This window comes from Schistocerca nitens, chromosome 5 (assembly GCF_023898315.1).
Source record: "Schistocerca nitens isolate TAMUIC-IGC-003100 chromosome 5, iqSchNite1.1, whole genome shotgun sequence".
NCBI lineage: Eukaryota > Metazoa > Arthropoda > Insecta > Orthoptera > Acrididae > Schistocerca > Schistocerca nitens.
Window position 1 is genome coordinate 321986341 of NC_064618.1, and position 25630 is coordinate 322011970.

Sequence of the window (25630 nt, forward strand, 5' to 3'; positions counted from 1 at the left end):
TCACCAGACTGCCCATCCTACGACATACGACATCTGTACGACGGTGGCCGCCCAACTCCACGATTTCTGGATGTGGTTTCATCTTGGTTTCGCCACCTGTTAAATACACACACCACAGTACTCCTCGAATACCTGGCAAATCAAGTAGTCTCCAAAAGTCTCGTCCTGAACCTCCGGGCCATCAAAATCCGCCCTCGGTCAAACACCGATAGATAGCGTGCGTTCCCTATCCTCAGAACGTTTGGAATGTTAAGTTTTAAAATTTCGCCAGGCTAGCAATCTGTTATGCGTTAAATGTCCCCGAGCTATCACTGTGGATACTTATCTCGCTGTAAACCTGTCCACAGGCTGATTCGAGGTACGTTACGTGGCTGTTCGACCGCAACGTCAGAGTGAACATCATGTCTGTCCTCTCACGGGCTATTGAGACCCTGCATAAGGTTAAGTATGGTTCACTTAAACCAATCGATTCTATATTTGAATTAAAGTCATGGGTCGCCTACCAAACCGAGCAGAAATATCGCTGAACTATAACCTTGATAGGCCACTGTGAAATTCCAAACTTTGCTGGTAGTCATTCCTCCTTCTTACAAGGGGCCTAACACCATTTGCTCCCAACCATCCAACATTAAAATGCGTTTTCTGAATGATAAACCGACTGCATGATCTTTCCTTGCATGCAGAATGTAGATGCCATTAGGCCCAGATACTGTGTACGATTCTGCTGAAATGCTAATCATTCCCGTATAAAGGATGTAGACCTCTTCACGCTGTTCTGGCGTATATTGCATGGCACCATTGTACTGATGCAACTTTGATGGGCAGAAGTTTAATTTTTCAAGTGTCTATCGTATTTCCTAGTATTCAGCTGCAACAATTTCTTCTTAAACTCGATCGCTATTCAAACTAAATTTTTTAAATTGATTAACTGCAATTCAAATTATTCTTTACTAGGTTCTTTGTGTTCTATTGCTCAGACTATTTCATATGAGGTTAGAGTAGCTTTTATTTTATTATCTTTGATTATTTTATTGGCAGTTTCTAGTAGGATGGAATAAAATACAACAGAATAGTTTTAATTTCTGAAATTTGCTGGAAACATTTTTAAACACAACCAATACAGATATAAACAGTACGAAAAAATTTATTCTGTAAATTTTAAATAGTACACTTTCATTAAATTAGCAACTTCAGCTACAGGAAGATAAAAAGACGTAAATAAAAACACTGGTAGTTCGAACAAACAGCTTTATATGAGTGAAGTCACTCTCCCAGCGGATATGGGGCGTGAATAACACTGTACATGGTGCGAATCCACTCGTCGGATGTAAGTGACCAGACATCATGTTTACTGCACATGTCTGCTCTCCTGGTTAAGGTTCCATCTTCTTCAAAGTTGTGGATTGGTCAACACAGCTGCAAAAACAAAAAACCAAAACAAAACAAAAAATTCAGTTGTGACACAGAAAACCTAATAGCCTGGCGTCGGAGCATAAGCATGCGGAGCGGTGCTGATATCTATTAATGCACGAAATGCTACCTTCAACTGCATGTCACCTCCTTACAGAGCACAAAGATTAATATATATGCTATTTACATCGGTACGCAATTGATAACACCCCCAAAGATGCATAAGTGATTCAGTATATCAAAGTGGTGTTCTGAAATAAAAGGAAAATTATTATTTTCATTGGAACGAGGTATTTCTTTTCAGCATTCAGTAGCTCATAAAAGATACGTAGTGATACAAAACTTCCCTGTGTACAACATGAATAGGATCCCAAAAAGGAAAGATTTATGTACACTTATCCCAAATATAACGCCGAAGTGTGCTAGCATAGATCACTTTGAGCTCTACTTCGTGGCTATAGCAGTGTCCAGTATTAAAAGCGAGGTATAGTTAAGTTCAAAACAAACGTTTATACGACGTAGTTTGGATCCAGAAGTGGTTATAGATGATGGAACGGATACATATAGAAGATACGAGGAATAAAAGTAAATTCTCAGCTACATAGTATAATTATAAATGCGTTGAGGTGTCAAAGGTCATAGAATACCTCCTAATATCGTGTCAGACCTTCTTTTGCCTGGCGCAGTGCAACAATTCCATGTGGCATGGACTCAATAAGTATTTGGAAGTCCCATGCAGAAATATCCAGTCTTTCTCTGTAGCCGACTATAACTGCGCAACTATTTCCGGTGCACGACTTTATGCAAGAAACTGATCTCTTGACTATATCCCATGAATGTCCGATGTCTTTGAGTCATGTCGGGCCATTTGGGTGGCCAAACCGATCGCTCGAATTGTTCAGAACGTTCTTCAAACAAATAGCGAATAACTATGGTATGGCGCATTGTCATCCGTAAAATTTCCATGAACGGCTGCAAAATTTTCCCACGTATCCAACATAACCGAGGACCCAATCCATTTCTTGTAAACACAGCCCATGCCGTTATGCTTACACGGTGCCTTGTTGACAACTTGGGTTCATGGTTTCGAGGGGTCGGCGTCGCACTCGCATCCTACTATCACCTTCACGAATTGAAATCGGGTCACATCTGACCAGGCCACGGTTTTCCAGTCGTCTCAGACCCAACCGATATGGTTCCGAGCTTAGGTGAAGCGCCGCAGGCGACGTCGCGCTGTTAGCAAAGGCACGCCTTCTGCCATGGCCCATGAACGACAAATTTCGCCGCACTGTCCTAACGGATACGTTCGTCATACGTCCCACATTGATTTCTGCGGTTATTTCACCCAGTATTGCTTGTCTGTTAGCACTGACAACTCTGCGAAAACGCCGCTGCTCTCGGTCGTTAAGTGAAGGCCGTCGGTCACTGCATTGTCCGTGGTGAGAGGTAATGCCCGAAATTCGGTATTCTCAGCCCACGGTTTACACTGTGGATGTCGGAATATTAAATTCCCTAAGGATTTCCTAAATGTAATGTCCCACTTTTTAGCTGCAACTACCATTCCGAGCTCAAAGTCTGTTAATTTCCATTGTGCGGCCATAATGAAATGGTAGAAATGGCTCTGAGCACTATGCGACTTAACTTCTGAGGTCATCAGTCGCCTAGAACTTAGAACTAATTAAACTTAACTAACCTAAGGACATCACACACATCCATGCCCGAGGCAGGATTCGAATCTGCGACCGTAGCGGTCGCTCGGCTCCAGACTGTAGCGCCTAGAACCGCACGGCCACTCCGGCCGGCGGTCATAATCACGCCGGAAACCTTTTCACATATATCACCTGAGTACAAATGTATTGCCCATTTCTACCTTGTGTAGACAATACTAGAGCCATCTGTATATGTGTGTATCACTATCCCATGACATTTGTCACCTCTGTGTAAAGCTTGTAAGGAGTTCATACAAAACATTTCATATGTAAACCAAACTACTCAAAATAATTGTTATAATAATTATTCCCCTTGTAGACTATTGCAGGTGCAGAAAATAATTATGTGAAACACTCTTTCTCAAGAAATAAAAATAAAATTGTTGAAAAGACGAGTAAGTAATTAGTTAATTCTTTACTAAAGACAAAGATACAATTACTTATAAGGCCCTGTACAGAAGTGCCAAGTTTTAACGACATAGTATTCACCTCTTCGTGTACCACGATTTTCCTAGAAGCTCCTATTGACATCCTGAATTAAGAATGAAAGATTATGCCTGTAATGAATGAGGTGACTGATATAATACAATATAAAACTTTGTAATACTGAATACACAGAAACGCCACATAGGCAGACGTTAAGTCTGCTATGTAATTACGAACAAAACAGGCTTGAGAAATTGTTTTCAGGAAGCGATATTATACTACTCCTCGATTCTAAAAGCTAGTGTTTCTGCGAAATCTGTGTCGAGTTACATGATAACTTTGCTAGCAGTAATGGGAATGAATGCGGATATCTTGACTTTTATTTGTTCGAGATCATTAAGGGAAACAAACGACCTCAGATGGAGGCAAGCGCGAAAAAGAATCGATTGTGCTTGGTCAGAGAATCGTCCCACTGCTCGCATTAAGCAATGGCGGGAAACAGTGGAAAATGTAAATTTCTGTAACGTCTCATTGCTCTGAACCCTATAAGGCGCATTTTGTGTATACGTGATGTTAGGCGGCATAACTTCTCACGAAGGCCTAATTAGAACACTCTTACCCAATGGGGATGATCGGCTATTGAAAATGTAAGCGTTTTGTTATGAAGGCTGGTAGATGCCGTCAGCCACCCGACTCTGTCATAAGCGTGTCTCTTCGTCTCTATATACATACTGAGTCCAATTACTGTAGTTTGGTCTTTATATTGGAGATAACCAACGTAGTTCTTATGATGTAGTTTCCCAGTGTAGTGACAGACGTGGCACTAGGCTTTCACACAATTTACGTTAGTCAGAACAGCTGAATGGTCTGGCGAGATTCGAACACTAAATAAAATTGAGGGTTGACAAATGACGATTATTTTGAAATCAGGGCAGAAAAACCAGTTAAAATGAGACTAAACTAATGAGTAATCAACACATAGAAACGAGTCTTTATATATAGAAGAGCCAAGGAAACCGGTATACCTGCCTAGTATCATGTAGGGACCCCACGAGCACGCAGAAGTGCGCAACACGACGTGGTATGGACTTGACTAATGTCTGGAGTAGTGCTGGAGGCAATTGACGCCATGAACCTTGCAGGGCTGTCCATAAACCCGTAAGAGTACGAGGAAGTGGAGGTCTCTTCTGAACAGCACGCTGCAAGGCATCCCAAATATACTCAATAATGTTCATTTTTGGGACGTGTGGTGGCCAGTGGAAGTGTTTAAACTCAGGAGAGATTTCCTGGAGCCACTCTGTAGCAATTCTGGACGTGTGGGATGACTTGAACGGATGCAGGTTACCAGGCAGGATGCTTACGTACGTGTCACCTATCAGAGACGAATCTGGATGAATCAGGGGTCTCGTACAACTCCAACTGCACACGCCCACACCATTACAGAGCCTCCACCAGCTTGAACAGCCCCCTACTGACATCAGGGTCCATGGCTTCATCAGGTTGTCTCCATACCCGCACACGTCCATCCACTTGATACAATTTGAAACGAGACGTGTCCGACCAGGCGATATGTTTCCAGTCATCAACAGTCCAATGTCGGTGTTGACGGGGCCCAGGCGAGGCGTAAGGCTTTGTGTCGTGCAGTCATCAAGGGTACACAAGTGGGCCTTCTGCTCCGAAAGCCCATATCGATGATGTTTTGTCGAATGGTTCACACGCTGACACTTGTTGATGTCCCAGGGTCGAACTCTGCAGTAATTTGTGGAAGGATTGTACTTCTGTCAGGTTCAACGGTTCTCTTCAGTCGTCGTTGGTCCCGTTCTTCCACAATATTTTTCCGGTCGCAGTGATGTCAGATGTTTGATTTGGAAATTTGTGGTAAGGACTATGGGACCAAACTGCTGAGGTCATCGGCTGTGCTCAAGCAGTGGCCTTGTGAGTCAAACCGCAAGATGGCTATTTAAAGGTGTTAGAAATTCGACAAAAATTAACAGTAAAATAATAAAGCAAATCTGAATACATTGGCGACCTCAGATAAATGGGGTGTATCCAATAACGCAACAGTATTTGCAATATCTTTAACGAAATTGAGAGAGCATATAGTTTGACATATACGACAGTGGTACGAAGAGAATGTTTGTATGGATGTGAATGCTTAATAATGAGCTATAAGATGGACGGAATAGAGATACTTGATAGGCTGATAGTTAGAAAAAACGACTTCAGTACAACAATAGAAACTAGAGATGGCTGGAATATGAGAAGTAATGAGGATATCTACAAAAATATAGAGGAGGTATCTGAAGTAACGGCTAAAAGAAGATTAATATTTTCCTTTTTCCTTGGACACCTATACCGTACGAATGAGAACAGGCTCACGAAACAAATATTGCTGTATTTCTGGAAGACGAAACTGATAATAGCATGGAATACAGAAATAAGGGAAGATACAGAAAGAAACAGTATAAAGGATCGGAAACACCAGATCGAAATCCTGTTAAGACTAAAATATTAAATTTAGAAGGCTTCCAGTTCAAAGGAAATAAGAAATGGGGAGAAGACGTAGCAGTACTGAAGAAATAAAAAACAACAAGGAATAAAGAGGAATTGAGGTTGTTATGTGATCCTAGTTCGTCAGTACGAAAACGATAATAAAACAACAGTAGTCAATATTTACTCAACATTTTCACAACGAACGTCTGAATTAACAACTTTTAAACGCTTCATACGATTTCAGCAAACGGTATCTCAAATGATAGCTTTGCACTTTAACCCTTAAGGGAATTTATTTACTTACAACGTCTCTTATACCTACTTTATCACGCAGATGTCAGAACATCGCACTCTTCACAATAACGAAGCGAATGAATGCATCACAATTACTTCTTGCGTGGTCATACTTGTGTATTTACTTAATGAATATTTTGCTATTTTGACAGTAATTTTATTTAAATAGTAACTGAGATTGTTAACACAAAATCATGTTAATTTAAGAAGTTGTGAGACACTTTTGTTAGCAGACACCACTATTAAGAGTGCCAAAAGACGCTTCTTTCAACCAGGCAGTGCTAGAACACCACTGGAGTCAAGTGGAGACAAACGTTTTGGGTGGTACGATTAAAGGAGCGATTCTTGACACTTTTCGTTGAGAGCCTGAAGGGGACAGTTTTACGTGAGTTCTGGAAGAAGGTGGACCTCCTTGTAGTAACGGTTGTTATTCGACCGTGTAGCTGTCTGTCTGTGATTCTGGGCGGTGAACGGCTGGTACCATATTTCTGAATGTGCTCCAGTGTAGGACTCTTAACATTTTCCGCTTCCATTACAGAACTGAGAATACACAGCGTATGAGTTACTATTCTTTGCATCGCATGAATTAATTTTTAAATCATCATGTTGGCCCCTGAATTGTTTTGAGCTGTGAATATTTCGTGTATTTTGATCACGAAATGTACTTAGTTTTCGCTTGTCTTTGGTGAGTATTTAGTTTGGCGATTTAGCTACCATTCTCCTAACTTTCTCAACCTAACTTTACTGCACTTGATAAGAGTATGTTCTGTCTGTAATTCAACTGGACATTGTAGGACCACTTTCCGTTATTTGAGATGTCCTTTCTTGAATAAACAGTATTCAGCATTATTCTTTGTCACCTACATCAGTTACAGAATTTAGAAGAAACCTCTTTTTTATTAAATTATTGATTTTAAAAATATTTCTGTGCATTTCGCAATTCCAGCCAATGTGTAGATTATTTGACTGCAAGATCACGGCTGCAGATTGTTATTTGCAGTGAGTAAGCTGGTGGGCGTGAAAGCAGCCGTGCGCAGCACGATCCTATGACTACATCGAGCTAAACTTTTTTTTAAACAGGGTCTTGCGCAGCTCAACTACCTAAAGTATGAGCAACATCAAGTAAGGTCAAGACTGGTTTTTTCTCATGGGCTGCTGGTTAGAGAGCGGCTAGTCAGCAGCAGGAAACCGTTAGGTAGCGTCGCAGCCTGGAGAGCTTTTCGTTCAGTGAATAGTTTTCGAATTTAAACTTTCTGTGTTATGAAAAGTTTACAATCAGTGCTTACAACCAGTCTTGGCTTGCGGCAGTGAAACACTATCTTTGCAATGTGGAGACCATTCAAACAATGGGGGTTTTCCGCGAGGAAAGGGGGAGATGCTTAATGAGAATTACAACGGGAGACAAAAAGCAAGTAAATCCATGACGAAACAGAGTGAGGTAGAGAATGTAATTATGACTCTATTGAAAATGGAGGAATGCGGAACAAATAGCCAATGGGTCATAGATGAATCGAGTAGGTCTTCTGTTGAATCAAATGTACAAGAGAAGATGACTGAATGAAAGGCCGGTAGGTGACATTAGAAAACGTGCAAGAGCAACATGGATGTATTCCTTAAGACTGCATGTAAAAATCTGAAGGTGGCTTTTTTCCAGAAGTGGATACCAAATGCCTTATTGTGAGACATTTCAGCTAAAGAGAATATTGATATAGAGAGTGTAAGGGATATAAGTGCAGATATTTCTTTTGGTGACTGAGGACGGGATGCTGAACAACATTACATCAATAAAAAAAAATGGCCTTGAGCACTATGGGACTTAACATCTGAGGTCATCAGTCCCCTAGAACTTACAACTACTTAAACCTAACACGCATCACACGCATCCATGCCCGAGGCAGGATTCGAACCTGTGACCGTAGCGTCACGCGGTGCCACACTGAACTGCCTAGAACCGCTCGGCCACACCGGCCGGCCACGCTGATGTGTGTACATATTAAGGTACCACATATAAAAATGTTTGCGTTTATACCTGTTAAACCCAGTATAACTACGTATGTGCTCCATAAATCTTACGCACGGGGCTCAAGTCCAGGTGGAATAATTTTTGCGCTGCTGTAATAGCACCGAAACGAGCGATCACAGTCCATAACAACAGTATGCAAACATTGCTACTGGCCAATAGTACTTGATGAGAATCTAGACAATCTTCCATTGCGGGTCAACTACGAAAAATGCTGTTATATGTCGTCCAAGTGAATAATCAGATTTCGACAGAATTGAGGTACAGGGCGTTTGCCTGTGTCGACGCTCTAGTGGTAATCTCAGTTTCTAATATTTGGATCGCAGATTTTCATGGATTATTATAGAACATTGAGATGACGCATAATCTGCTACTTTGTCGCCCATGACGACGATCCGCCCCATTTGGCGCGGCTGCAGGAACTCTGTCTCTACAACATAACATCTGTCTCGAATTCAATAGTTCTTGAGTGTAATTTCCGTGAGTGAAGCTTAGTATCTCGTATATGTGGCACTAAAAACATTCGACACCCGCAGATAACTTGTTTAACAGACAGACATACACATTCTCTCTGATGCTGCATCTATATGCGCCTAAATTGACCTCCTTGGGGCTACAGTTATCGACTATGTAAAGGTAAAAATTCGTAGTGGTACCACAATACAGCGGGACAGAAAGCTCAAAGGATTTTGTCTCTACAGATTCGAGCCATCAAACAAGTGAGGATACAAATATTGGCTTGTTTTATAGAACTTGAGGATACAAGCATTGGCCGGAGCTGGTTCTAGGAGAATCATCAGGAGCACTGGGATGTTTCACCCTCAGCTATGATTCCATTCCACATTCCACATCGCATGTAGACATGCAAGTTAAGACTGTCACGTCAGAAACTCGTTCACAGTTCAAAGCGCGACTGCTCTGGGTTTGTCGTCACCGAGATTGTTACCCCATTACTGCAGCGTCTCGTTAATGAGAGCCAGCGTTGTGGACGTATGTGTATAAATACTTCGTCAGAAAGATAAACGAAAGTTTGGGCTGGCGTTGCCATTGATGTTCGCAAGCCTCACTGCCGTTTATCTGTAGCCTGCAGTCTGTTCCGGTGGTGTGAGCAAGTGAGCAGCTACCGTCCTCGTTCAAAATCTCCGATGATCTCATGCTAAGCCACCTCGTATGTTTCCTGTTGTTCCAAAGCCACTCCCTCCCCGTAAACTCTGGTTGTGGGAAGTTCCAATGGTATTTGCTGATCAGTTTCTGACCTGCCAGTATCCACCCGCATCACAAATTTAGATATATCACGTTCCCCAGGCATCACACTATTTTAACTCATTTTTGTTGTTCCGTAACGCAGAACACCGATTGCTCTTCGAGTACAATTGGTTAAGCAGTGGGCCACTTAAATTATCTCAGTGATTACAATGGTATTCGCTCTTCTCGTCCCGCTGTAACACTGAGCCATTGTAATGCCAAAGCAACCCAGACATAACCATATTTTTTGAATGCATGCGATATAATGACAGATTCTAATTGGTTTGGACAGTGCCATGAAAGAAAAACCTAGGAAAGAGGCATATTTAGGTAGCCTTCAGATACAGTGTAAGTGGGAAAGAAATTTTTCCTGTATTTACCAGTTTATAAAAAAGTTTAGTCACATATATTCAGCTATTTATAAATTACATCTACCTCATCATCTTACAAAATCATTCTGCGACTCCACTGAGTTAACAACAAAACAACATGCGGCCATGTAGCACTTAAAAATCGATTGTATTGTTGTATTTAATTTTCTCTTGTTGGAAACTAAGCATTTAACAGAGAATTAGTTAGTTTCAAGGTACCCCTTTCTTCGGCATAGTTTTACTTTTGGATTGCTCGAGAGCTGCTCTAGTTCAAATGTTTAAGAGACTGAAACTGTTCTTTTTATTCTTCATTTGATTTGTCAGTAGACTAGGACGATCATCACTTCTTCAGTCTTCCAACAGATCTGCTTTCTGACAGATTATAATGGAGAATTTTCATTTGCAGTCTTCCTCTCCAGTATTTGCGGAACACATCCACCATCCATTCCATTAAATTTTGTTTCTTTTATTGATTTTTCTTTATTGAAAACACATCAGGCTCCCTCTGCGTGCATATATTTTTGGTTTTATCTAATCTAGTGACACATTTTCCGTTTGACAGGTCTTGCAGCTGCTTCGCGGAACATTCGATGGTCGTCAGTGTTCTTAATTAATTCACACCAAAGGCACTTCAAGTATGATATTTCCGGCAGTGTTATCCCATCGATAACGACCTTTGATCGTACGTGACCTATTCCCAAGAACACCATTACTTTCGTTTTACCGGTCAAAAGCTTTTTTAAAGTGTGAATGGAGATTACCTGGTACTACTTTAACGAGCCAGTTACAGTTTGAATTCTCACTTCATCATTAACCTATAGTGTTGAGGTATCTATGATTTCCAAGTTTTAACCTGGAATGGGCGTTATTTTCGGTTGACGCTCTTAGAAAATCGCCGATGTTACACTGTATTCAGTACGCGCCAAACATCTACATAACTCTAAGATTTGTATTTACGTACAGTGATTCTTCCGAAGAGTCGTCAGCACATTTTATATGGTGTTTCAGCAGAGAGTCAGTCCAAACGAGTGTGGTTGCGTTCTGGACAGAACGAGCTGGGACGTAGTCGTGCAGTAAAAACACCCAGTGGACGCTTCGTCTTGACATCATCCAGTAATCTCACCAGGAAATTTTGGTTGTATCCTCCTGTGTTGGCTAGCTCCCGACCACCATTATCTGCCAGAGCCACATAACGGCAGTTCCAAAAACTGTTGAGCGTCACCTTGACCGATGATGGTTGGGTCTACATCTGCATGATTACACATCAAGTCACAATTAAGTGCCTGGCACAGGTTTTATCGCACCACCTTCAAGCTACTTCTCTACAGTTCTAGTCTCCAAAGACGGGCAGGAAAAACGAGCACTTTAATCTTTCTGTGCGTGCTCTGATTTCTGTTATTTCATCAAAAAAAATGGTTCAAATGGCTCTGAGCACTATGGGACTTAACATCTATGGTCATCAGTCCCCTAGAACTTAGAACTACTTAAACCTAACTAACCTAAGGACAGCACACAACACCCAGCCATTACGAGGCAGAGAAAATCCCTGACCCCGCCGGGAATCGAACCCGGGAACCCGGGCGTGGGAAGCGAGAACGCTACCGCACGACCACGAGATGCGGGCTGTTATTTCATCATGATGGTCATTTCTCCCCATGTAGGCGGGTGGCAATAGAACATTTCCGCAATCTGAGGAGACATTTGGTGACTGAAATTTTATGAGAAGGGCCTAGTGCAACGAAAAACGTCTTTGTTTTAATAATAGCCATCCCAATTCAGGTATGATATTCGTAGCTCTCTCTCTCTATCTCCTGTTTCACGATAATACGAAACGAATAGCCCTTCTTTGAACTTTTTCGATGTCCTCCGTCAGTCCCATCTGATGCGGATCCCTCAGCGCACAGCAGTACTCCAGAAGATGATGGACGAGTGTTATGTAAGCAGTCTCTTTAGTAGACATGTTGCATTTTCTAAGTGTTCTGCCAATAAATAGCAGTCTTTGGTTAGTTTCCTCCGCAGCATTATCTATGTGATCGTTCCAGTCTAAGTTATTCGTAATTGTAATCCCTGAGTATTTAGATGGCTTTACAGCTTTTAGAGTGTGTGATTTATCGCTTGACAGAAATTTAGCGGATTATTTTTAGTACCCATGTGGATTTCACATTTTTCGTTATTTATAGTTATTTATAGTTACTTATAGTTATTTATAGTTATTTATAGTTACTTTCCGCACCATACGGATATCTTCTTTAAATCATTTTGTAATTGTTTTTGATCATCTGACGATTTTACAAGACGGAAAATGATAGGAGCATCTGCAAACAGGGCTGCTCAGAGTGTCTCCTATGTAATTTATGTAGGTCAGTATCAGTACAGGACCTATAAAACTTACTTGGGGAACGCCAGCTATTAGTCTGTTAAACTCGTTAACTTTTCGTGAGTTACTACTAACTGTGACCCTTCCGACAGGAACTCACGGATCCAGTCGCACAACTGAGGCAATAATCCATAGGACCGTAATCTGCTTAGAAGTCGCTTGTGACGAACGGTGTTAGAAGCTTTCTGGATATCTAAAAATATGGAATGACTTTGACATCCCCTGTCAATAGTACTTATTACTTCATGAGATAAAGTGCCGGTTGTGTTTAACAAGAACGATATTTTCACAATCCGCGCTGACTATTTGTCAATAAACCTTTTTTTTCCGAGGTAATTCATAATATTCGAACATATGTACCAAATTCCTACTGCAAATCGACACTAGTGATATAGTTCTGTATTTCAGCGGATTACTCCTAGATAGTTTCATGAAGTTCCGACAGTTTGCGGCGTTATACTTAGCCTTCAAAATGGCGTCTGTAACGGCGATGCGTTCCAGAGGAGAGAGCCGTCATTAAGTTCCTTTTCGCGAAAAACCAGAGCATCACACATAATCACAGGTTGTTGCAGAGTGCCTATGGAGACATGGCAGTGAACAAAAGCGCCGAAAGTCCTTGAGCGAGGCGTTTGTCATCATCGCAGCAAGGTCGCGCAAACCTGTCTGATCTCCCACGTGCCGACCGGTCGCACACAACTGTGACTCCGGCAACGTCGGAACGTGTGGACACTCTCAGACGTGTTAACACGAACCATTCTGAAACGGCTATAAGCAGTGGGACTATAGGGCACGCGCAACTCTATACCGTCTTCCACTCAAGCCACAGCACCGACGTGCACGGCTCGACTAGCACTGTCAGAGAATCACTTGGAAGATGGAATGGCACACCGTGGTTTGGTTTTCAGCGATGAGAGAAGGTTCTGCCTGCAGGTAAGTGATGTTTGTTCGCGCGTACGACGTAGCGCTGTCTAGTAGAGAGCATTCGTCCATGACACACTGGCCTCACTCCAAGCCTAATGGTCTGGGTTGCGACAAGCTACAACCTCGTTCACCTTTGGTGTTTTTAGTGCGAACGTTAACGAGCGCTCGGTATGTGCACAATGTTGTTAGACCATTTGTTTAGCCGTTCTTCCTACAGGAAGGTGATATGTTGCTCGAAAAAGACAATTCTGGCTCACACACTGCCCGTAAAACTTTACTTGCTCTAGAAGACATTCAGCAATTTCCGTGGCCAGCAGGTAATCTCCTATCTTGTCTCCAATCGAGCACGCGTGCGACGTGATGCGACTCGTCAAACCAACAACTTCGTGACCAGTTCGACCAGGAAAGTCGTAACGTATGCTAGGACAGTATTCGCCACCTGTACGATCGACTGGATCCCAGAGTCAGTGCCTGCATTGCTGTTTGTGGATGCCACACCACATACTAATATGGGTGTTTGAGCATGGGTTGATCTTGGTGCTTAAGAACTGCTTGTGCTATTGATCTGTAAATGTAATCATTTCATGTAATTCATATGTAACTCTGCAATAATAAATCATGAGTGAATTTGAAACCTCTGAAAGGGTGTATTGATTTTTTTCGGTAGTGTAATATCTGTATCGAGACAAAAGGGTCACTACAGTATAAAGAAGTATATTTTGTTTAAATACTTTCCAAGATCTATCACTTGAGAGACCAAGGTTATAAACTTGTAAGAATCGTGACTCGTTCAAACTCGAGGTGAAAGGACACACAGCATATAACAGAAAATCTCAGAAAGCACTAAAGCTGCATAACAGGAAGGCAGAAAGTGTAATGACAAAAAGGAAGAATGATGCAACTGATTCAACTGTGACTGGAAGTCACACTTGTACATTAAAAATTGATCTACAATAAATATTTTGTGTTCTTACTCCTATACACTCACAAGGGAAGGTCACGACATTAGGGTCACTGATTTACTTCAGACTTTGTACACTTTTAGGAGCCCATTAAAACCCACCAGGTTAGCTTCCTGGGCTCGGGTAGGCGCGCCGGCCCCGGATCGAATCCGCCTGACGGATTAACGACGAAGTCCAGTGTGCCGGCCAGTCTGGATGTGGTTTTTAGGCGATTTTCCACATCCCCCTAGGTGAATACCGGGCTGGTTTCCACGTTCCTCCTCAGTTACACGGCTCGCAGACATCTGAACACTTTCGCACTTTCGCACTATTCCATGGCTTACACTAGTCGCAGACAGTTGGGATACACTAATTCCTTTCCGGGGTGGGGGGAGGGGGGTAGAGGGGGGGGGGGGGGGAACGGGTACCGGGTGGCGGCAGGAAGGACATCCGGCCACACCCTTCAACTAACATTGCTACATCCGATTAACCATGCCGACCCTGCATATCCGCGGTGCAAGCAAAAGAAAGAAAGAAAGAAAGTAGGCCATTAAAAGAACATAATGTGCAAGTAGTAAGATGCTCTACTCTGGAAATTCCTAGAAAATAGCAATAGAAGTTTTACGCGTCTATTATGTAACTCATGTAACTGTGCGTAGATGCTACCTGTCAGAGTTTGTGGTAGTCAACTGGAAGCAGGCTCGGTTGCTCAGCGTGTTCGGTCATAGAGCCGGTAGCCCTCTGTAGTAAAAAAGAAAAAAGAAAAAAGAAAAAAAAGAAAGAAAAGTAACGAACAATACCGAAAAAAATTAAAAAGTGGTTAGCGTTCGAGATTCGTAACGGAAACTTTTATAGTCAATTGTTTGATAATTTTAATTTTTAATCCCTTTTTCCTTCATCATTTGTTATGTTATTTAATTTATATGACATTTGAGGAGTAATATAACTAAAAAAAAACAAATTAATTTGCATGAAGTTTTAGTGAACTTCATGTTATTTTAGTACTTACTCTTTTTAATGAAATTTAATTATTAGAACAAACATATGTATAGCTACCGACACGTAAATGAACAAACGCACAGAGTTTTCCTGAAAATGTGTGCCTGTCATGTTTTGCGAAATCCTTTATACGTGCAATCTGGTAAGGTACCCGGAACTACTTTGCACCTCGACGCTTCAAGCTGCAGACACAGAGGCACGCCCCATTTTTCAGTGAACCTGCACATAGGTGAGACATTACTTAGGCAGTAAGAACGAATAGTTCACAGAATTTACAGATGTACTACATATATGAATGGTTGAGTGGTAGTCGAAAAGTCGCCTTAAACACGTTCGTCTTACGAAGCTCGAACGCTAACCACTTTACCACCATGAACTCTTAACGTTCGGTTCCTACGCACATATACATCAGCTACATAACAGACGCATGAAACTTCACTTGCGATTTTTGCCAGAGTAGTGCACCTTACTACTTGCACATTATGTTGTTTTAATGGCCTACTTAAGTTGTACAAATACTGAAATAAATCCGTAATCCCAACGTCGTAGCCTCCCTTTTTCCAGATATGTTCTAGTTACGGCAGCTTTCGTATCACAACTTCTGTATTCCTTCTCGTGACAACACTGAGGCAATAATGTATTTGTGCCATGAAGGGTCTCCTGGACCTAACAACTGCACTAAAAATACTGTCAGTATAACCTGTGATTTTGAGTAAAAACTACTGTGGACCAAAAAAACCGTATACTTATACATATGTGCATGTTCGTACTGTATAGAGCATAAGTATATTGTTTCGGGTATCTATTTTATCACAAAAATTTTCTCTTAAAAGAGAAGCTCAACAAGGTAGCTAAGTGTAATGTATCTGATGATTTATTTACTTTGCAATTACTCCAGCACGCTCTTTTATGCCATTCAACACATTCAGAATGGAAGAAAAATACTTTATTGACCTCCGAGCTGCTGCTGATTAAGTCATCAACAAAACATCATCAGTTCTGTGGCACAAATTAAAATCAATTCACTGGGAAAAGTACACATCAAAAGGACATTCATTCACATAGAACAGAAGTGGTAACATCCTAAATAAAGGTAAAACTTCTGACGTTTTCCTTCACATACAAATTTTAGTAGCCCAAAATATTCCACGATTGTATGCTGAAAAAAGGGACTTGATTGATATGAATTTTGTTTCGTATTGTTTACTAGCCTTAAAGCATTTACAGTGATCAGCCAGAACATTATGACCACCGACCTATTATCGATATAAACCCGTCCATCCGATTGCAACGTCACCTGGCGAGAAATGACTGTTAGCCAGACACACGCACGGTGCAGGTTATATCAGTGAGCGTGCTGTCCGTGTGTGTCGTGGGGTAGGAGTGATGGACAGATTGTGATGGCCCAGAGGCTCAGCACGAGCATTTCGGAAACTGCACTGTGTTCGAGGAGCGTTGTGTTGAGTGTCTTCAAGGTGAAGCCACGTCCAGACGTCATGCGACTGGGCAGCCACCCCTCATTACAGATGCCAGACGTCGTGGGCTGGGCATACTGGTAAACAGGACAGGCGGTGAACTGTGGCGGAACTAACAACAGAGTTTAATGCTGGGTAGAGTGCAAGTCTGTCTGTAGACACAGTGCGTCGAAAATTCCTAACAATGGGCCTCCGCAGCTGACGAACCAAGCTTGTACCAATGTTAACACTATATCAGTAACTACGAACTGAAATGGGCACGTGACCATCGGCACTCGACGTTGGCGCAGTTAAGTAGTGTTGCGTGATCTGATGACACCTGGTATGTTCTTCATCATGCCGCTCGGAGGACGCGAATCCATCCTCTTCTGGAGGAACACCTCCTTGAAATCCGTTCTCTGGGACGGTGACAAGCCGGCGGCTCCATTATGCTCTGTAAACATTCACGTAAGCATTCATGAGCTCAGTGGAGCTCGTGAAACCTACCACAGCGACCAAGGAGTATCATTGGTTAGGTATGTTTTGTCAACCATTATAGCATGGTACACTGACTAAAGGGTAAGAACAGCGACGCATCATGGCATGGAAACAATGAGGCCTCGGAAGGTCGCTGGAAGGAGCTGACGAAACTTCTGCATACTCAAGTCACCTAATTGGTTGGTTTGAGGGATTAAAGGGACCAGACTGCTACGGTCATCGGTCCCCAAGTCACCTAATTCCGGCAAATTGCGGCAGGAGGGGGGTGGAGGGGGGGGGGGCTGATGAGCTCTGACGCCACATTCAATCACTTCCCAGATGTGTTCGACCGGGTTCTGATCTGGGGAGTTGGGGGGGGGGGGGGGGCAGTACATCAACTGGAACTCGCTACTTTGTTCCTCGAACCACTCCATCACCCTCCTGGTCTTCTGACATGGAGCGTTATCTTGCTGAAAAATGCTGTGCTGTCGAGAAACACAATAGTCATGAAGGAGAGTACGTGGTCGGCACGATACTACTTGGCCATCATGGTGTCTTTCACGAACTCCACTGGACAGTTGGATTCGGACGTGAATGTTCCGCAGACCATAATGGAGCCGCCACTAGCTTGTCTTTATCCAACAGTACAGGTGTTAAGGAGCTGTTCCCCTGAAAGACGACGTATTTGCACCCTCCCATCGGCATGATGAAGGAGGTATTGGAAGTCATCAGACAATGCAGCGCTTTGCCATGGCGGCAGTGTCCAGTGCCGATGGTCACGTGCCTATTTCAGTCTTAGTTGCCGATGTTGTGAACTATGGTACATGCATGGATAATCAGCTGCGGTGGCTCATCGTTAGGAGTTTTTGGTGCACTGTGTGTTCGGACATACTTGTACTCTGCCCAGCATTAAAGTCTGATATTAGTTCCGCCACAGTTTGCTTCCAGTCCTGTTTCACCAGACTGCCCATCCTACGACATACGACATCTGTACGACGGTGGCCGCCCAACTCCACGATTTCTGGATGTGGTTTCATCTTGGTTTCGCCACCTGTTAAATACACACACCACAGTACTCCTCGAATACCTGGCAAATCAAGTAGTCTCCAAAAGTCTCGTCCTGAACCTCCGGGCCATCAAAATCCGCCCTCGGTCAAACACCGATAGATAGCGTGCGTTCCCTATCCTCAGAACGTTTGGAATGTTAAGTTTTAAAATTTCGCCAGGCTAGCAATCTGTTATGCGTTAAATGTCCCCGAGCTATCACTGTGGATACTTATCTCGCTGTAAACCTGTCCACAGGCTGATTCGAGGTACGTTACGTGGCTGTTCGACCGCAACGTCAGAGTGAACATCATGTCTGTCCTCTCACGGGCTATTGAGACCCTGCATAAGGTTAAGTATGGTTCACTTAAACCAATCGATTCTATATTTGAATTAAAGTCATGGGTCGCCTACCAAACCGAGCAGAAATATCGCTGAACTATAACCTTGATAGGCCACTGTGAAATTCCAAACTTTGCTGGTAGTCATTCCTCCTTCTTACAAGGGGCCTAACACCATTTGCTCCCAACCATCCAACATTAAAATGCGTTTTCTGAATGATAAACCGACTGCATGATCTTTCCTTGCATGCAGAATGTAGATGCCATTAGGCCCAGATACTGTGTACGATTCTGCTGAAATGCTAATCATTCCCGTATAAAGGATGTAGACCTCTTCACGCTGTTCTGGCGTATATTGCATGGCACCATTGTACTGATGCAACTTTGATGGGCAGAAGTTTAATTTTTCAAGTGTCTATCGTATTTCCTAGTATTCAGCTGCAACAATTTCTTCTTAAACTCGATCGCTATTCAAACTAAATTTTTTAAATTGATTAACTGCAATTCAAATTATTCTTTACTAGGTTCTTTGTGTTCTATTGCTCAGACTATTTCATATGAGGTTAGAGTAGCTTTTATTTTATTATCTTTGATTATTTTATTGGCAGTTTCTAGTAGGATGGAATAAAATACAACAGAATAGTTTTAATTTCTGAAATTTGCTGGAAACATTTTTAAACACAACCAATACAGATATAAACAGTACGAAAAAATTTATTCTGTAAATTTTAAATAGTACACTTTCATTAAATTAGCAACTTCAGCTACAGGAAGATAAAAAGACGTAAATAAAAACACTGGTAGTTCGAACAAACAGCTTTATATGAGTGAAGTCACTCTCCCAGCGGATATGGGGCGTGAATAACACTGTACATGGTGCGAATCCACTCGTCGGATGTAAGTGACCAGACATCATGTTTACTGCACATGTCTGCTCTCCTGGTTAAGGTTCCATCTTCTTCAAAGTTGTGGATTGGTCAACACAGCTGCAAAAACAAAAAACCAAAACAAAACAAAAAATTCAGTTGTGACACAGAAAACCTAATAGCCTGGCGTCGGAGCATAAGCATGCGGAGCGGTGCTGATATCTATTAATGCACGAAATGCTACCTTCAACTGCATGTCACCTCCTTACAGAGCACAAAGATTAATATATATGCTATTTACATCGGTACGCAATTGATAACACCCCCAAAGATGCATAAGTGATTCAGTATATCAAAGTGGTGTTCTGAAATAAAAGGAAAATTATTATTTTCATTGGAACGAGGTATTTCTTTTCAGCATTCAGTAGCTCATAAAAGATACGTAGTGATACAAAACTTCCCTGTGTACAACATGAATAGGATCCCAAAAAGGAAAGATTTATGTACACTTATCCCAAATATAACGCCGAAGTGTGCTAGCATAGATCACTTTGAGCTCTACTTCGTGGCTATAGCAGTGTCCAGTATTAAAAGCGAGGTATAGTTAAGTTCAAAACAAACGTTTATACGACGTAGTTTGGATCCAGAAGTGGTTATAGATGATGGAACGGATACATATAGAAGATACGAGGAATAAAAGTAAATTCTCAGCTACATAGTATAATTATAAATGCGTTGAGGTGTCAAAGGTCATAGAATACCTCCTAATATCGTGTCAGACCTTCTTTTGCCTGGCGCAGTGCAACAATTCCATGTGGCATGGACTCAATAAGTATTTGGAAGTCCCATGCAGAAATATCCAGTCTTTCTCTGTAGCCGACTATAACTGCGCAACTATTTCCGGTGCACGACTTTATGCAAGAAACTGATCTCTTGACTATATCCCATGAATGTCCGATGTCTTTGAGTCATGTCGGGCCATTTGGGTGGCCAAACCGATCGCTCGAATTGTTCAGAACGTTCTTCAAACAAATAGCGAATAACTATGGTATGGCGCATTGTCATCCGTAAAATTTCCATGAACGGCTGCAAAATTTTCCCACGTATCCAACATAACCGAGGACCCAATCCATTTCTTGTAAACACAGCCCATGCCGTTATGCTTACACGGTGCCTTGTTGACAACTTGGGTTCATGGTTTCGAGGGGTCGGCGTCGCACTCGCATCCTACTATCACCTTCACGAATTGAAATCGGGTCACATCTGACCAGGCCACGGTTTTCCAGTCGTCTCAGACCCAACCGATATGGTTCCGAGCTTAGGTGAAGCGCCGCAGGCGACGTCGCGCTGTTAGCAAAGGCACGCCTTCTGCCATGGCCCATGAACGACAAATTTCGCCGCACTGTCCTAACGGATACGTTCGTCATACGTCCCACATTGATTTCTGCGGTTATTTCACCCAGTATTGCTTGTCTGTTAGCACTGACAACTCTGCGAAAACGCCGCTGCTCTCGGTCGTTAAGTGAAGGCCGTCGGTCACTGCATTGTCCGTGGTGAGAGGTAATGCCCGAAATTCGGTATTCTCAGCCCACGGTTTACACTGTGGATGTCGGAATATTAAATTCCCTAAGGATTTCCTAAATGTAATGTCCCACTTTTTAGCTGCAACTACCATTCCGAGCTCAAAGTCTGTTAATTTCCATTGTGCGGCCATAATGAAATGGTAGAAATGGCTCTGAGCACTATGCGACTTAACTTCTGAGGTCATCAGTCGCCTAGAACTTAGAACTAATTAAACTTAACTAACCTAAGGACATCACACACATCCATGCCCGAGGCAGGATTCGAATCTGCGACCGTAGCGGTCGCTCGGCTCCAGACTGTAGCGCCTAGAACCGCACGGCCACTCCGGCCGGCGGTCATAATCACGCCGGAAACCTTTTCACATATATCACCTGAGTACAAATGTATTGCCCATTTCTACCTTGTGTAGACAATACTAGAGCCATCTGTATATGTGTGTATCACTATCCCATGACATTTGTCACCTCTGTGTAAAGCTTGTAAGGAGTTCATACAAAACATTTCATATGTAAACCAAACTACTCAAAATAATTGTTATAATAATTATTCCCCTTGTAGACTATTGCAGGTGCAGAAAATAATTATGTGAAACACTCTTTCTCAAGAAATAAAAATAAAATTGTTGAAAAGACGAGTAAGTAATTAGTTAATTCTTTACTAAAGACAAAGATACAATTACTTATAAGGCCCTGTACAGAAGTGCCAAGTTTTAACGACATAGTATTCACCTCTTCGTGTACCACGATTTTCCTAGAAGCTCCTATTGACATCCTGAATTAAGAATGAAAGATTATGCCTGTAATGAATGAGGTGACTGATATAATACAATATAAAACTTTGTAATACTGAATACACAGAAACGCCACATAGGCAGACGTTAAGTCTGCTATGTAATTACGAACAAAACAGGCTTGAGAAATTGTTTTCAGGAAGCGATATTATACTACTCCTCGATTCTAAAAGCTAGTGTTTCTGCGAAATCTGTGTCGAGTTACATGATAACTTTGCTAGCAGTAATGGGAATGAATGCGGATATCTTGACTTTTATTTGTTCGAGATCATTAAGGGAAACAAACGACCTCAGATGGAGGCAAGCGCGAAAAAGAATCGATTGTGCTTGGTCAGAGAATCGTCCCACTGCTCGCATTAAGCAATGGCGGGAAACAGTGGAAAATGTAAATTTCTGTAACGTCTCATTGCTCTGAACCCTATAAGGCGCATTTTGTGTATACGTGATGTTAGGCGGCATAACTTCTCACGAAGGCCTAATTAGAACACTCTTACCCAATGGGGATGATCGGCTATTGAAAATGTAAGCGTTTTGTTATGAAGGCTGGTAGATGCCGTCAGCCACCCGACTCTGTCATAAGCGTGTCTCTTCGTCTCTATATACATACTGAGTCCAATTACTGTAGTTTGGTCTTTATATTGGAGATAACCAACGTAGTTCTTATGATGTAGTTTCCCAGTGTAGTGACAGACGTGGCACTAGGCTTTCACACAATTTACGTTAGTCAGAACAGCTGAATGGTCTGGCGAGATTCGAACACTAAATAAAATTGAGGGTTGACAAATGACGATTATTTTGAAATCAGGGCAGAAAAACCAGTTAAAATGAGACTAAACTAATGAGTAATCAACACATAGAAACGAGTCTTTATATATAGAAGAGCCAAGGAAACCGGTATACCTGCCTAGTATCATGTAGGGACCCCACGAGCACGCAGAAGTGCGCAACACGACGTGGTATGGACTTGACTAATGTCTGGAGTAGTGCTGGAGGCAATTGACGCCATGAACCTTGCAGGGCTGTCCATAAACCCGTAAGAGTACGAGGAAGTGGAGGTCTCTTCTGAACAGCACGCTGCAAGGCATCCCAAATATACTCAATAATGTTCATTTTTGGGACGTGTGGTGGCCAGTGGAAGTGTTTAAACTCAGGAGAGATTTCCTGGAGCCACTCTGTAGCAATTCTGGACGTGTGGGATGACTTGAACGGATGCAGGTTACCAGGCAGGATGCTTACGTACGTGTCACCTATCAGAGACGAATCTGGATGAATCAGGGGTCTCGTACAACTCCAACTGCACACGCCCACACCATTACAGAGCCTCCACCAGCTTGAACAGCCCCCTACTGACATCAGGGTCCATGGCTTCATCAGGTTGTCTCCATACCCGCACACGTCCATCCACTTGATACAATTTGAAACGAGACGTGTCCGACCAGGCGATATGTTTCCAGTCATCAACAGTCCAATGTCGGTGTTGACGGGGCCCAGGCGAGGCGTAAGGCTTTGTGTCGTGCAGTCATCAAGGGTACACAAGTGGGCCTTCTGCTCCGAAAGCCCATATCGATGATGTTTTGTCGAATGGTTCACACGCTGACACTTGTTGATGTCCCAGGGTCGAACTCTGCAGTAATTTGTGGAAGGATTGTACTTCTGTCAGGTTCAACGGTTCTCTTCAGTCGTCGTTGGTCCCGTTCTTCCACAATATTTTTCCGGTCGCAGTGATGTCAGATGTTTGATTTGGAAATTTGTGGTAAGGACTATGGGACCAAACTGCTGAGGTCATCGGCTGTGCTCAAGCAGTGGCCTTGTGAGTCAAACCGCAAGATGGCTATTTAAAGGTGTTAGAAATTCGACAAAAATTAACAGTAAAATAATAAAGCAAATCTGAATACATTGGCGACCTCAGATAAATGGGGTGTATCCAATAACGCAACAGTATTTGCAATATCTTTAACGAAATTGAGAGAGCATATAGTTTGACATATACGACAGTGGTACGAAGAGAATGTTTGTATGGATGTGAATGCTTAATAATGAGCTATAAGATGGACGGAATAGAGATACTTGATAGGCTGATAGTTAGAAAAAACGACTTCAGTACAACAATAGAAACTAGAGATGGCTGGAATATGAGAAGTAATGAGGATATCTACAAAAATATAGAGGAGGTATCTGAAGTAACGGCTAAAAGAAGATTAATATTTTCCTTTTTCCTTGGACACCTATACCGTACGAATGAGAACAGGCTCACGAAACAAATATTGCTGTATTTCTGGAAGACGAAACTGATAATAGCATGGAATACAGAAATAAGGGAAGATACAGAAAGAAACAGTATAAAGGATCGGAAACACCAGATCGAAATCCTGTTAAGACTAAAATATTAAATTTAGAAGGCTTCCAGTTCAAAGGAAATAAGAAATGGGGAGAAGACGTAGCAGTACTGAAGAAATAAAAAACAACAAGGAATAAAGAGGAATTGAGGTTGTTATGTGATCCTAGTTCGTCAGTACGAAAACGATAATAAAACAACAGTAGTCAATATTTACTCAACATTTTCACAACGAACGTCTGAATTAACAACTTTTAAACGCTTCATACGATTTCAGCAAACGGTATCTCAAATGATAGCTTTGCACTTTAACCCTTAAGGGAATTTATTTACTTACAACGTCTCTTATACCTACTTTATCACGCAGATGTCAGAACATCGCACTCTTCACAATAACGAAGCGAATGAATGCATCACAATTACTTCTTGCGTGGTCATACTTGTGTATTTACTTAATGAATATTTTGCTATTTTGACAGTAATTTTATTTAAATAGTAACTGAGATTGTTAACACAAAATCATGTTAATTTAAGAAGTTGTGAGACACTTTTGTTAGCAGACACCACTATTAAGAGTGCCAAAAGACGCTTCTTTCAACCAGGCAGTGCTAGAACACCACTGGAGTCAAGTGGAGACAAACGTTTTGGGTGGTACGATTAAAGGAGCGATTCTTGACACTTTTCGTTGAGAGCCTGAAGGGGACAGTTTTACGTGAGTTCTGGAAGAAGGTGGACCTCCTTGTAGTAACGGTTGTTATTCGACCGTGTAGCTGTCTGTCTGTGATTCTGGGCGGTGAACGGCTGGTACCATATTTCTGAATGTGCTCCAGTGTAGGACTCTTAACATTTTCCGCTTCCATTACAGAACTGAGAATACACAGCGTATGAGTTACTATTCTTTGCATCGCATGAATTAATTTTTAAATCATCATGTTGGCCCCTGAATTGTTTTGAGCTGTGAATATTTCGTGTATTTTGATCACGAAATGTACTTAGTTTTCGCTTGTCTTTGGTGAGTATTTAGTTTGGCGATTTAGCTACCATTCTCCTAACTTTCTCAACCTAACTTTACTGCACTTGATAAGAGTATGTTCTGTCTGTAATTCAACTGGACATTGTAGGACCACTTTCCGTTATTTGAGATGTCCTTTCTTGAATAAACAGTATTCAGCATTATTCTTTGTCACCTACATCAGTTACAGAATTTAGAAGAAACCTCTTTTTTATTAAATTACTGATTTTAAAAATATTTCTGTGCATTTCGCAATTCCAGCCAATGTGTAGATTATTTGACTGCAAGATCACGGCTGCAGATTGTTATTTGCAGTGAGTAAGCTGGTGGGCGTGAAAGCAGCCGTGCGCAGCACGATCCTATGACTACATCGAGCTAAACTTTTTTTTAAACAGGGTCTTGCGCAGCTCAACTACCTAAAGTATGAGCAACATCAAGTAAGGTCAAGACTGGTTTTTTCTCATGGGCTGCTGGTTAGAGAGCGGCTAGTCAGCAGCAGGAAACCGTTAGGTAGCGTCGCA

The 25630-nt window shown here is 42.1% G+C and overlaps 1 protein-coding gene across 2 annotated transcripts in view; it reads right to left on the reverse strand.

The window, feature by feature from the left end:
• Positions 1–1126: 1126 nt before the first annotated feature.
• LOC126259676 (uncharacterized) overlaps positions 1127–25630 on the reverse strand; it is a 74885-nt gene continuing 50381 nt past the window's right edge. The window contains exons 5-6 of one of the 2 annotated variants that reach the window (XR_007546549.1): positions 19282–19508; positions 1127–1188 (exon numbers count right to left, since the gene is read on the reverse strand). Coding sequence is in view for 1 of the 2 variants with exons in the window: in XM_049956629.1 (XP_049812586.1) it covers positions 1374–1416 (43 nt within the window). In the remaining variant the exon portion in view is untranslated. Of the gene's footprint in view, positions 1417–19281; positions 19509–25630 lie in introns of both variants that reach the window. The other variant, XM_049956629.1, reaches the window with a different exon arrangement.